Consider the following 13,875-nt stretch of genomic DNA (forward strand, 5'->3'; position numbering starts at 1 on the left):
ACATTTAATATGCTGATAGAAATTTGGTAAAACTGATTTAAGTTTCCCTGCATTAAAGTCCCCGGCTACTAGGAGCTCCTCCTCTGGGTGAGCGTTTTCTTGTTTGCTAATGGCGAAATACATCTCATTCATTGCTTTCTTAGTGCCAGCCTCTGATTATGGTGGTATGTAAACAGCTACAAAGAATACAGGTGAAAACTCTCTCGGTAGGTAGTGTGGTCTACAGCTTATTATGAGAAACTCTACCTCAGGCAAGGAATAGCTCGAGACTTCCTTTGATATCGTGCACCAGTTGTTGTTTACAAAAACACATAGACCACCACCCCTTGTCTTACCAGATGCCGCTGAGCACTTGTTGGCTGCTTTTCCTTCACTCTGCGGTCCAACTCATACCAAACCATCTCAATTGGGTTGAGATCGGATGATTGTAGAGGCCAGGTCATCTGATGCAGCACTCCATCACTGTCCTTCTTGGTCAAATAGCCCTTACACAGCCTGGAAGTGTGTGTTGGGTCATTGTCCTGTTGAAAAACTAATAATAGTCCCTCTAAGCGCAAACCAGATGGGATGGCGTATCGCTGCAGAATGCTGTGGTAGTCGTGCTGGTTAAGTGTGCCTTGAATTTAAAAAAAATCACTGACAGTGTCACCAGCAAAACACCATCATACCTCTTCCTCCATGCTTCACGGTGGGAACAACACATGCAGAGATCATCCGTTCGCCTACTCTGCGCCTCACAAAGACACGGCAGTTGGAACCAAAAATCTCAAATATGGATTCCTCAGACCAAAGGACAGATTTCCACCGGTCTATTGTCCATTGCTCGTTTTTCTTGGCCCAAGCAAGTCTCTTCTTCTTATTGGTGTCCTTTAGTAGTGGTTTCTTTGCAGCAAATCGACCATGACGGTCTGATTCACACAGTGTCCTCTGAACAGTTGATGTTGAGATGTGTCTGTTGAACTCTGTGAAGAATTTATTTGGGCTGAAATTTCTAAGGCTGGTAACTCTAATGAACTTATCCTTTGCAACAGAGGTAACTCTGGGTCTTCCTTTCCTGTGGCGGTCCTCAGGAGAGCCAGTTTCATCATAGCGCTTGATGGTTTTTGCAACTGCACTTGAAGAAACGTTAAAAGCTCTTGAAATGTTCCGGATTGACTGACCTTCATGTCTTTAAAGTAATGGACTGTCATTTATTTCTATTTGCTTATTTGAGCTGTTCTTGCCTTAATATGAACTTGGTCTTTTCCCAAATCAAAATCTATCTTCTGTATACCACCCCTACTTTGTCACAGCACAACTGATTGGCTCAAACACATTAAGAAGGAAAGAAATTCCCCTATTTAACTTTTAACAAGGCACACCTGTTAATTGAAATGCATTCCAGGTGACTACCTCATGAAGCTGGTTGAGAGAATGCCAAGAGTGTGCAAGCTGTCATCAAGACGAAGGGTGGCTACTTTGAAGAATCTAAACTATATTTTGATTTGTTTAACACTTTTCTGGTTACTACATGATTCCACATGTTTTATTTAATAGTTTTGATGTTTTTTGTATTATTCTACAATGTAGAAAATGTAAAAATAAAGAAAACCCTTGAATGAGTAGGTGTGTCCAAAATGTGACTTGTTGTGTGTGTGTGTGTGTGTGTGTGTGTGTGTGTGTGTGTGTGTGTGTACATAGTGGTCACTCAGAGTGAAGGACGCCAGTGGTCAACTTCCATCAGCTTCCATTTAACGGCAGCATCCATCTTCCTCAAGCATGTGTGGCCATTATACCAGCTTAGCTGAGTCATCCATTACACACACACACACACACACACACACACACACACACACACACACACACACACACACACACACACACAAACACACGTGAGCCAAATGAGTCCACTGAAAGCCTCACAGCACACCGATAGGAGTTAGAGAGACTCGTGACTGGAGTGGCCTCAATGATAGAAGCCATTTACTGGACTTTAGCCAAGCCTTCTCATACTAAAGGTCTTGTCAAGGTAATAACATCGCTGGGTAATAACACCGCTGTTAGATGACCATTCTGCACCATTATCGAAAGACCAATTCAATACATGAACAGTTTTGGAATTGTAACTCTGCAATTTAGTTTTATGTAGTTGTTGGTATGTAACAGTGATGGGACTTTTTCTGTTATGCTTACAACAGGCTGCTCTTTGTGTTGTACCTATGTGTGTTTGTGTAAATGTGGACTGGTGAGACATTCTTTAATCCCCACAGTCCTTAGACAGATCTCCAGATTAGATTACCCCCTCTCCCAGACAGGACCCCCCAGGACCACAGCTGCCCTACACCCTGCCTGTCATTAAACAGGGAAATAGTTAGTCCAGTTCTGTTTGATAGGGAGTGTGTGGTTCATTTATAGGGCCTTTCTGGTCTGGCGTATCCCTGGGCAGCCCAAGGGTGTTGTGGTGCAGTCTGTATGGTAGCTGGCAGGGTCCTCGTTGGGTCCTGTGCTGGGAGGTCCTGTGTTGCTGCTGCCTGGCTGAGATCCCTGCCCTCGGTGGGGTGTCTTTGTTAGAGTCCTCTCTCAGCAGAGCTTTTAAATCTGTGTCCTGTCTAGTGCGACTCAGGCAGGGTTGCCAAGCCCTGAGGATGGACACACACACACACACACACACACACACTCACTAAACCTGTCACTCCTCTACTTCAGCCTTCTCTCCTCCCTCTCTGTTAAAAGCTGTGGTAGGACAGGTTGTCATGGTGATTGCTCCAAGCAGGGCACTGAGGAGACTAAAGCATTCTGGGATAAAGACTAGCACTGTGAGACTGACTCCCAAACTCAGCACTGACATATGGCCCATACAACTGAGCTGTCGTGACTCTGGGATTCTCTGTTTCTCATCTCTCTCTCTCTCTTACAACTAGCTTACTGTGATTATGATTTTTAAGCCGTAGAAAATGCAATGTTTTAATGCAAGGTTGTGAACCCACTTCTTTCTTTGTTCTAGTCATCCTTCTAGTCTGCTTCCAGTCAGACCAACAAAGCCTGTGACCCCTCATTACCCCCTCCCCCGCCGAGCCGAAGTGGGTTAATCCCTCATCACTCAGCGCCCGGACTCTCCCATTTTAGACAGGGGGGGTCAGGTCCAGCTCAGGTGTCGCCGGTTCAGACAAAGGAAACCCAATCCTGCAGCAGTGTTATTCCCCTACCCTTCACTGACCCTCTCTCTCTCTGGCACTTTCACTGCAGAGTGGTCCCCTCTATTCTGCTGCTTCCTCTGTTAACAGAAAATATGATGTCCTTGAAGTCTGCAGTGGTTAGAGTCATTCACATTGTGAGGTAACTAAAGACTGGTTTCAGCTGAAAAGAGAAAAGCATGGCGCTGATGATATGGACTGGGTTGTTGCTTTGGTATCTGATGTCTGGTGTTTCCATGATCATCATGTAGAGTTATAACTCATGGTTAGGAATCACCAGTACTTAGTCTAGGATCAAGCATTCAAGGTCTTTCTGACTGAAACTACGTCACGTGGATACTTTGCATGTCAGGGTTGATATTACGTCATTAATTCATCCCTTTTTCTCTCTGCAGGGCCGACATGTCAAGACAGGACAACTGGCGGCCATCAAGGTCATGGACGTCACAGAGGTAAGCTGGTGCTCGATTGGGAGAGGTTTGTGTGTGATTTAACAGAGAGCTGGTTTGACTGACAGATTTACTTGGTAGTCGCCATAGCTTTACTTGGTTGTCCATTTGCTCCCACACATTCACTTCCATTCATTAACAGTTCCATTTTGGTTCCCAGTGTTGTTAGACTACTTCCTGAATAATCTGTTGATTTATAACATCACGGTCTAATCCTTCCTTGGACTCATTCTAGACTTTATATTCCCTCCAATAGACTCCTCAGAGAGACATTTCCTTTTTAAGACCCAAACCATTAGATACACAAATTACATCCCTTGTCAGACGTTATGTCAAGACCAAATCAAGTAAAAATCTGGATCACAGAATAGATCTTTAGTACTTGACTCAATGATCCAGCTATGCTTAATAATAAATACTTTATAGCCACATTCTAGCCCATGTAGATTTGGGACATATCCCAAGTTGAATTTTATTGCATCCGCGGCCCTAGATACAGTATGTCTTTAATTTGAACCAAAACACAAATACTGTAGCAGGATAGCAACAGTCGCCAAGATAAACCTCCACCACCCCCTGCTCTCTCTCCTTTCCCCAATTCCCCTGGTCAATATTTTCCCTCCTAAAATAGCCATAATATCAGGCTTATATGAATCTAGGGCTTCAACCTCCGTGTTTTTCCTCTTCATGCCACAAAGCTGAGTTTGTGTTTGGAGCTGTATGGAGGTGGTTTTATGTAGCCCAGGGCAGCATTAGGCAGTGCTGAGAGGTCTGGTGTTCAGATGCTCTGGAGGAGGGTTGCACACAGCCTCTATGGACCCCCAGTCATGTCTTGTGAAGTCAGCCTGCCTTCGAGGTGTGTGTGTGTACTAAGTGTCTGCCTCCACCCATTTGCCTTAACAGTGTCTCTTATGGTGCCTGAACAGAAAGACAGACCCAGGCTATTGTCACTAAGCAAATGTTAGACTGTATTTGTCTACATGACAAAGCATCTTCCTACCCTGTCTCTAATAATTGATTTGATAAGACATCTGAGCACAACCCTTTCACTTCTCATGTGAACGTTGCAAAATAGAGACTAAAGAAAAGATGGAATAGCGATTAGGACAGGGAGAAGGATGGATAGTCCGTAGGAGCACAGAGAATGAGAGTATTGCCGTGTGGCTATACAGTCCTGCTGGTGATCTACACATGTTAGAGATATTTTACACACATCAGCTCTTTTCTGAGAGGAGGGTTTTTTAAAGCCGTTTTGTAAAATAAACAATTCAGTTGCGGTTTGGGTGTTTGCCAGGAGCGAGAGTTAGTTGGGTTGGAGTAGCTTGTTTATTTTTGAAAATATTCTCTGGTTGTCCTGCAGGGGGGTAGATAAGCTAGTCTAGTGAACCGACAGGACATATGATATGTGCCATCCAGGAACTCCTGGTCAGCAGAAAACATCTGTTTGTGAGCTATGACTTGAGGTATTTTCGGTATATTTTGTTGAACTGTGTTGTTGTAGCCTACTACTTGAAGAAACAGGGTCAGGTAGCATCATTGAGGTGTGTAGCGGTGGTGCACACCAGTTATAGGGTCTATGCCTAGGATGGAAACATGCCTAGGATGGAAACATGTATTGTCAGCCTAGTACTTCTGGCCAAGCTCCCTACCATGTACGTGTGTTCCTGTATAGAACATACTACAGTAGATCTAGAGACAGCTCCAGTATAGTTCTAGCTTCACTTTACTCTACAGGCTCATCTCAGCATATGTGCCCTGACCCAGATACCACATCCTGTTCTACATACAGCACAGAGAGGGGGAGGGAGGTTGAGTTTGTTTTTCTTTCCTCCTCCTCTCAGAAGGTTCAGTTGAAGTGCAGTGGGATTATGGGAGGGGTCTAAGGCGCACAGCCGCTTGGCTCTCTTCACCTCTCTTGACCACTGTCTCGCTCTTCTGTCCCTCTCTCTCTCCCTCTCTTCCTATCGCTGCCCTTTTTCTCTTGGTTGCTTTCCCTCACACCCTCTGTCTTGCTCCATCTCTCTCCGTCTTGCTCTCTTTCCCATCACTACCCATCTCTCCTCTCTCTCTTCCTCTCTTGCTCTTTCTCTACCTACCACTCCTCTCCCTGCCTCTCTGTGTCTCGCTGTATAACTTCTAATCACATTAGGTCTACTTGCGGCAGAGCAGAGGGCTGGCTGTACTATCTAGAGGCCTGCTCCCCTAACCTAGCAGAAAGGCTAATGTTGGTGGCTATCATTCACTGTGATTCAATGGTAATCAGAAGTTCTTAGTAAAAGCCCTGATACAGACACAGTCTCTCCATCTTTCCACTCTCTCTTGTGCTCTCTCTCTTTCTCGTGCTTTCTCTCTCTCCTCTCTCTCCCAGCTGAATATCTTTACAGTGTAGAAGGTGAGAAAATGGTTGGCGGAGGTGTTGCATCACTCTCTGCACCCAGTAAAAAAAAAAGGGTTGCACATCACCCTTATTTGTTCCATTGTGTGATACTATCTGTATGATGGCTGATTCCACCTTCTCCCACCATTTCATGAGTTAGAATGGTGATTATAGCATCAGGACAATGAGGAAAGTGGGGCATACGAAGGACAGAGTGAGAGAAGATGGGGTGATGAGAGATGAGGTTATGGAGAGTGCAGACTGATGTGAAGGTGAGATAGAGGAGAGAGATGATGTCATATTTCCTTGCCTGAGCAGCTGTAACCCAGACACCCAACCGCTTCTGTCTGTCAGCTCCTCTCTGTCTCTGTCTCTCTCTCCCCCCTCTCTGAATGATAAAACCAGGCATGGGAAATGTCACGTCATTCTACCAACAGGAAGACCACATGTTGAGGGAGTATTGTTAAAAATGACACTGAATTGATGTTTTCTCATCGAATGGATGCCTGACATGGTTTATGAGTGAATCCTACACACTGTGTGTGTGTGATATTGGTTTATTAGTCTCCATTATCTTGTACGATATAGAATGTGCTGTTTTCACTGCCATGCTCTTCAACAGTCTCGGTTTGACTGAATATCAATAAATTGTGGTATTTACTAGGCTCATAATGTGGTTGAATAAATACCAGCCTGTTCTGTTATTGTTGTTGTCATGATTACAATAAACTTACGGTCTGAAGAATGCCAAGAGTGGTAAACAGCCATGGAATGTCATCTCATAAGTCATCATAAACAAAACAAATAGCTTGTTAGGAAGTGTGTGTGTGTGTGTGTATGACTGTGGTTGGTTGGTTGGTTGTTTGTTTGTCTTGGGGGCTCCCAGATTAAACTGTTATCAGGTCATCTGGGAGCCATTAACTCAATTAATGGTCTCCCTCATTCGCTCTCCTGCGCTCTTTATAGGATGAAGAGGAGGAGATTAAACTGGAGATTAATATGCTGAAGAAGTACTCCCACCACAGAAACATAGCCACCTACTACGGAGCCTTCATCAAGAAGAGCCCCCCAGGACACGACGACCAGCTATGGGTAAGTTGGTTTACCTCCCGCTTTCCCTCAGCCCCAGGGGTTAAAGTTCTCCGTCACTGCGGCGGATTTACATCATATGGATGACTCGAGGTTTAGGTAAAAAACACACTCCAGGCCACACTAAAACTAGGTAGAAAGTATTTAGAAATGAAATGTATGTTTTTACCACAGCATTGTTGACACTCATTTCTGATTGGATGGACGGGCATTCTAGAATGGATATTAACACCAGATAACGGGACAGTTGGAAAAGATATCGGGACAACTTGCAATCATGACGCAATATGCGCCTACACATGCAGACCGTACTTGCTACAAAATTACAGAATGCTAAATCAACAACCACACAAACCGAAATTGGATATCTTATCAATGCAGGTCCAACAGGGAAAAAAGGTAGCTCGCTAAACAACCAAAAGTATACCACAAGAGCATTAGTGAGGTTGTTCACTGATGTTGGGTGATTAGGCCTGGCTCGCAGTAGGCGTTCCAATTCATCCCAGAGGTGTTCGATGGGGTTGAGGTCAGGGCTTTGTGCAGGCCAGTTGAGTTCTTCCACACCATTATCAACAAATAATTTCTGTATGGACCTCACTTTGTGCACAGGGACATTGTCATGCTGAAGCAGGAAAGGGCCTTCCCCAAACTGTTGCCACAAAGTTGGAAGCACAGAATTGTCTAGAATGTCAGTGTATGCTGTAGCGTTAAGATTTCCCTTCACTGTAACTACGGGGCCTAGCCCGAACCATGAAAAACAGCCCCAGACCATTATTCCTCCTCCACCAAACTTTATAGTTGGCACTATGCATTTGGGCAGGTAACGCTCTCCTGGCATCCGTCAAACCCAGATTCGTCCGTCGTGCTGGCAGATGGTGAAGAGTGATTCATCACTACAGAGAACGCGTTTCCACTGCTCCAGAGTCCAATGGCGGCGAGCTTTACACTGACGCTTGGCATTGTGCAAGGTGATCTTAGGCTTGTGTGCGGCTGATCGGACATGGAAACCCATTTCCTGAAGCTCCTGCCAACAAGTTATTGTGCTTACATTGCTTCCAGAGGCAGTTTGGAACTCCATAGTGAGTGTTGCAACCGAGAACAGACAATATTTACGCTCTTCAGCACTCGGCAGTCCCGTTCTGTGAGCTTGTGTGGCCTACCACTTCGCGGCTGAGCCGTTGTTGCTCTTAGACATTTCCACTTCACAATAACACCACTTACAGTTGACCGGGGCAACTCTAGCAGGGCAAAAATTTGACAAACTGACTTGTTGGAAAGGTGGCATCCTATGACGGTGCCTCGTTGAAAGTCACTGAGCTCTATAGTAACACAATTCTACTGCTAATGTATGTCTATGAAGATTGCATGGCTGTGGGCTCTAATTTTATACACCTGTCAGCAACGGGTGTGGCTGAAATAGCCGAATCCACTAATTTGAAGGGCTGTCCACATACTTTTGTGTGTATATATAGTGTTGCTAGCATTGCTTTGTTTTTGCAGATACATCTTTTTTTGGACCATCTGATGACCTAACATGGTGATTGATGAACATGAATTTCTCTGGTCCCTATGTTGCAGTCATGACGCAAGTGGCGCTATGCTATCAAATACTCCTACATGTTTCTAGTTTGACCAGCTGTTTTCAGCAACTGGTATTTTTTTAATTTGGTTGTCATATTGGCAGGTTTGCTAGCAACAAACTATTTCGCTAGCTTCTAGCCTAGTGTTTGATATGCAATGTGATCTCCTCGTAATGAACAGTGTCTGAGTGTCCTGACGAGAAGGCAGACTTTTCTAGCTATGCCAGGCAAAAGCAGGCCTCATCAGCTCATTGTTATGGATGTATGCAAATGATTGTAAATAGAGAAAAACTTAAACACAAATGCAGCTACATTGTTGTTATTCTGGCTGCAGAGTTTGTGACTGTGTTAGGCATAGCTAGTTGGCTAGATTGCAAGCAAGGGACAAGAATGTTGCCAGCGAGCATGTGGAAAAATCTATTGAGTCGCATCCATAAATATCAAGCTAATCGAACGAATGACTGGGTCACGTCTCTAGCAACCAAAATATGAGAAAGTATGAAATGAAAATATCTTATCATCAAAATGTTATTTCTAATGGTAATTGTGTGCTTTAGTATTGCTTTCTTTCGTAATTGTGGTATAAATCTTTCCCGCCGATCTGATATTGACTTAAGTTTGTAATGGAATTTTTTTGGGTTGCTTTATCCCCTACAGCCTAAATTACCCCACCTACAAACGTTAGTATCACTATGACAAAGATGGATACCATAGCTGCCTCCAACCTAACTCCAACCCACTCATATCCCTCCTCAAGTGAGTGGGTAGTGGGTACATGTATACCACAGGAGGTTGGTGGCACCTTATTTGGGGAGGATGGGCTCGTGGCAATGGCTGGAGCGGAATAAGTGGAATGGTATCAAATACATCAAACGCAGGGTTTCCATGTGTTTGATGCCATTCCAAAGGCTCCATTCCAGCCATTATTGTGAACTGTCCTCCCCTTAGCAGCCTCCACTGATGCATACCCTCCACAAAAGGCCCTTCCTTCTCTCCTCCAATCCTCTAAAGGTTGGGTGAAGTTTGAACTCCTCCTTCCTCACCTCCCTTCTCTCGGAGTCAGTCCCTGTGTGTTTGCCTGAAAGTGCTACCTTTGATGGCCCCTGTCAAACTCGGTGGATTTTTGTCTCTCAGAGGTGGAGGTGCATCAAGAGACTAAAGGGGGGAGAGGAGGAGGGATGGAGTAGGGGAGAGAGGGATTTATCTTGCTATAATTTGCCCGGTTTATTGACAACCATCTATAGTTTTCTTAGAAAGAGAGAGGGAGAGAGAAGGAAGGAGAGTGAGTGGTTCTCCCAGTAAAGACTCAAGTACTCGGTCTAGTGTTTTCACAGCTGTGACTCTAATCTTTCACATCTACACTGTTAAAATAATGGCTGCATAGTGTGTTTTGTGTGTGCTTGTGTATGTATGCACGTTACTCTCTCTCTCTCTCTCTCTCTCTCTCTCTCTCTCTCTCTCTCTCTCTCTCTCTCTCTCTCTCTCTCTCTCTCTCTCTCTCTCTCTCTCTCTATGGGTCTCTAGCTGGTGATGGAGTTCTGTGGTGCAGGCTCCATCACAGACCTTGTGAAGAACACCAAGGGCAACACACTGAAGGAGGACTGGATCGCCTACATCTCTCGTGAGATCCTCAGGGTGAGTCCACATTTACGCCCTACAAGTTCCCCTGCTGTTGCATGCTGGGATCTGTAGCTTATTTTTCTTTGTTTATGTAGCCTTTATTTTGAAAGGGAGTCATGCTGAGACCAAGGTCTTTTACAGATGAACCTTCTATCAGACATACACATGAATATACATAATACACTAATACACATAATACACATAATACACATCAATATACACGAAAAGCAAAACACTATATAAAACAAACACTTTCTTCAGTAAAAAGTTACTCAATCAGCTGCCTGAATTGCCCTAGAAGCCCCAAGTCTTCCTATTTTTGAGCTTTGGAGATTCTACAAGGTTAAAAAACAATAAATGACTGTTATGAATGTGTGTCTCCTCAGGGGTTGGCTCACCTGCACGCCCACCATGTGATCCACCGTGACATCAAGGGCCAGAACGTGCTGCTGACTGAGAACGCAGAGGTCAAACTAGGTGAGTTCACTGATTTAAACTGGTTTCAAATGGGCCTGATTGGAACTGGGACTGCTTTATTACTGGTTTGAACTGGTTTAAGCTGGCTTAAACTGCATGGGGCTGGTTTGATATGTGGGGGTTAAACTAGTTTGAACTGGTTCTGACCGGTTTACTCCCCCCTCCTCCAGTGGACTTCGGTGTGAGCGCCCAGCTGGACCGGACAGTGGGTAGGAGGAACACCTTCATTGGTACGCCCTATTGGATGGCGCCCGAGGTCATCGCCTGCGACGAGAACCCAGACGCCACCTATGACTACAGAGTAAGATGCGCTCAATAAAACCATGCTGCTTTCTGTCAGTGTCCAGCGGTGTGTCGAGTTGGTGGATTGATAGCTGTTTGCGTTTGTGCCATTGTATGTGGCTGTGTAGGCTGATGGGACAGTACAGTAGCAGGTTGGGGCTGATGTTGTCAGGACCAGAGAGGGTGGTAATTACCATCCTATAGACGTATGCATGCATAGATTTACGCACACACACACACACACACACACACACACACACACACACACACACACACACACACACACACACACACACACACAATGGTAGCTGTGTCCATATCTTTCATAGTGTGTTTTCTCCTGCAGAGTGACTTGTGGTCCACTGGAATCACAGCTATAGAGATGGCTGAGGGAGCTCCTCGTAAGTACAGCCACTCTTACTATTGGACTTCTACACTACAATTTGTCCCAGAGGGCAAACCTGGTTGAAATTATGTTTGTTTTCCTCTGGCTGACCTGTGTTTGGTCTTGTCTTCCAGCGCTGTGCGATATGCATCCAATGAGAGCTCTCTTCCTCATTCCCAGAAACCCTCCTCCTCGACTCAAGTCAAAGAAATGGTGTGTGACTAATCTCTGCCGTTATGATTTCAGACATTTAAGCCACCATTTTACAATCCCACTGTGAACAATGACACTGGTGAAACTCCTTCATACCCCAGTAGCAGAGCAGTCTAAGGCACTGCATCTCAGTGCTAGAGGCGTCACTACAGACCCTGGTTTGAACCTGGGCTGTATCACAACCGGTCGGGAGTCCCATAGGGCGGCGCACAATTGGCCCAGCATCGTCTGGGTTAGGGGAGGGGGTAGGCCGTCATTGTAAAATAAGAATTTGTTCTTAACTGACTTGCCTAGTTAAATAAAGATTAAATAAAAACAATAGCTAAGCTGACATCCCCTGGTAGATATAGCATAAGCTCATAAAAGTAACAAATGCCTCCTCTCCTCAGGTCTAAGAAGTTTTGCAGCTTCATCGAGGGCTCCCTGGTGAAGAACTACACCCAGCGGCCCCCCACCGACCAGCTGCTGAAACACCCCTTCATCAGGGACCAGCCCAACGAGAGGCAGGTCCGCATCCAGCTCAAAGACCACATCGACCGCACCAAGAAGAAGAGGGGGGAGAAAGGTGAGTCTTAGACATACTAATGCACACACTTCTCCAGAACCTCTTCTTCACAAGATCTTTTTTTTACTTAAACATTCTCACCGTTCCTCTCTTCTCTAGATGAGACCGAGTATGAGTACAGCGGGAGTGAGGAAGAGGAGGAGGAAGCTCAGGAGCAGGAGGGGGAGCCCAGGTAATTAACCCACATGTACCTGTGGCAAAAACTAGCCAACATACTAATAGCAAATGCGTTAGCTAAAGTGTCTGTTTGGTCCATAGCTCCATCGTGCTCCATACTAACGTATGTCTTTTTCCTGTAGCTCCATAGTGAACCAACCAGGGGAGTCAACCCTGCGTAGGGATTTCATCCGTCTGCAGCAAGAGAACAAGGAGCGCTCAGAGGCCCTGCGCAGACAGCAGCTCTTACAGGAGCAGCAGCTCCGGGAGCAGGAGGAGTACAAGCGCCAACTACTGGCAGAGAGGCAGAAACGCATCGAGCAGCAGAAGGAGCAGAGGAGGAGGCTGGAGGAGGTATGAAAGAGTGTGTGTGTCTAAGATTGTTTGTGTGTGTTCCCTCTCCCTGTCTAATGGTGTGTGTTTGTTCCTTTTACTCTGCAGTCTGCACCCATAAATTGTGTATGTGTGCATAACGTGTGTTTTGTGTGTGTGCTAAAGCAGTCAACACACTCCTCACAGACGTCTCCCCCCTCTGTGTTGTGTTTATAGTAATGTGTAGTGATTAGTGTATTTGTGTGCAGCCTCTGGCCCTCTGGGCTGTGTTTCCTAATTGGCCTTTATCTCTCTGAGGAAGACCACAGGGCTCTGTGAGTGAGTGTGAGTGGGAGTGTGTTTTAGTCTGCAGAAAACGGCACAGCCAATTCCCTGACCCATGCCTTATATGCAGTAGTCCCCATGATATTACCATGTCTAAGTTATCTGCTTGGAACCTATTTAAAGACACATAACCTGTACAATTGAGTCAGAAAATATAACAGCGGAGTGCTCCTCCGGTGTAGAATAGTTCAAAATCACACATTTTCCCATAGTTTCTCCATACAGTTTCCCATACACAAGGGTTAAAGTTCTCCGTCACTTCGACAGATTTCCGTCATATGGATAATTTATTGAACTTTTTTGTTTGTTACATTTTTTTTGTTGGATTTCTAATTGGTCAAATTCACAGTTTAATACATGTACAAAAGGATCCTCTTTCCCTAAAAGAAGGTCAGGAATGTTTTACATGAAATGGGAGTGTAACTTCGCCCCACAACAACCAAAATGTGACCGACTTGTTTCAGTCATGTTTTGTTGTTGTTGCATTAACCTCTGCATACACTTTCCTACAGTTTCAGGCTTTTTTCTGATTCATGAGAAAGTGCATTAACCAATCATATACTGTAGGGTCAGGGAATCCTCTTGGGCGAGTTGACCAAGGGGCATGAGAATTATATGGCATAGTCCATGTTTAAAGGTTAAATACGGAGACATGCTTTTTCATGATGCAGCCAGGGACCACCACAGGGTAATTAATGGAACTAGGGACCACATCTAGTGCAGGTCTTATTCTACTTAAGTGATAATGCCCTCGAAGCCGGAGTTTGGAGGATATATTGGCATGGGTGTTGTTAGGCCCGAGCCAATATATCCTCCAAACACCAGCTTCGAGGGCATTATCACTTTTATACA

General features: G+C 45.0%; 1 protein-coding gene across 13 annotated transcripts in view; it reads left to right on the plus strand.

Moving 5' to 3' along the window:
• Positions 1-13,875, plus strand: part of LOC106582256 (mitogen-activated protein kinase kinase kinase kinase 4) — a 98,079-nt gene that overhangs the window by 49,746 nt on the left and 34,458 nt on the right. For all 13 annotated transcript variants that reach the window (XM_014165140.2, XM_045704713.1, XM_014165145.2 and 10 more), the window contains exons 3-12: positions 3,569-3,625; positions 6,966-7,091; positions 10,193-10,303; positions 10,675-10,765; positions 10,936-11,066; positions 11,394-11,448; positions 11,567-11,645; positions 12,035-12,210; positions 12,310-12,382; positions 12,510-12,720. In XM_014165140.2, the coding sequence (XP_014020615.2) occupies positions 3,569-3,625; positions 6,966-7,091; positions 10,193-10,303; positions 10,675-10,765; positions 10,936-11,066; positions 11,394-11,448; positions 11,567-11,645; positions 12,035-12,210; positions 12,310-12,382; positions 12,510-12,720 (1,110 nt within the window). The remainder of the gene's footprint in view (positions 1-3,568; positions 3,626-6,965; positions 7,092-10,192; positions 10,304-10,674; positions 10,766-10,935; positions 11,067-11,393; positions 11,449-11,566; positions 11,646-12,034; positions 12,211-12,309; positions 12,383-12,509; positions 12,721-13,875) is intronic.

Source organism: Salmo salar, chromosome ssa21 (genome assembly GCF_905237065.1).
Source record: "Salmo salar chromosome ssa21, Ssal_v3.1, whole genome shotgun sequence".
NCBI classification, from domain to species: Eukaryota; Metazoa; Chordata; class Actinopteri; order Salmoniformes; family Salmonidae; genus Salmo; species Salmo salar.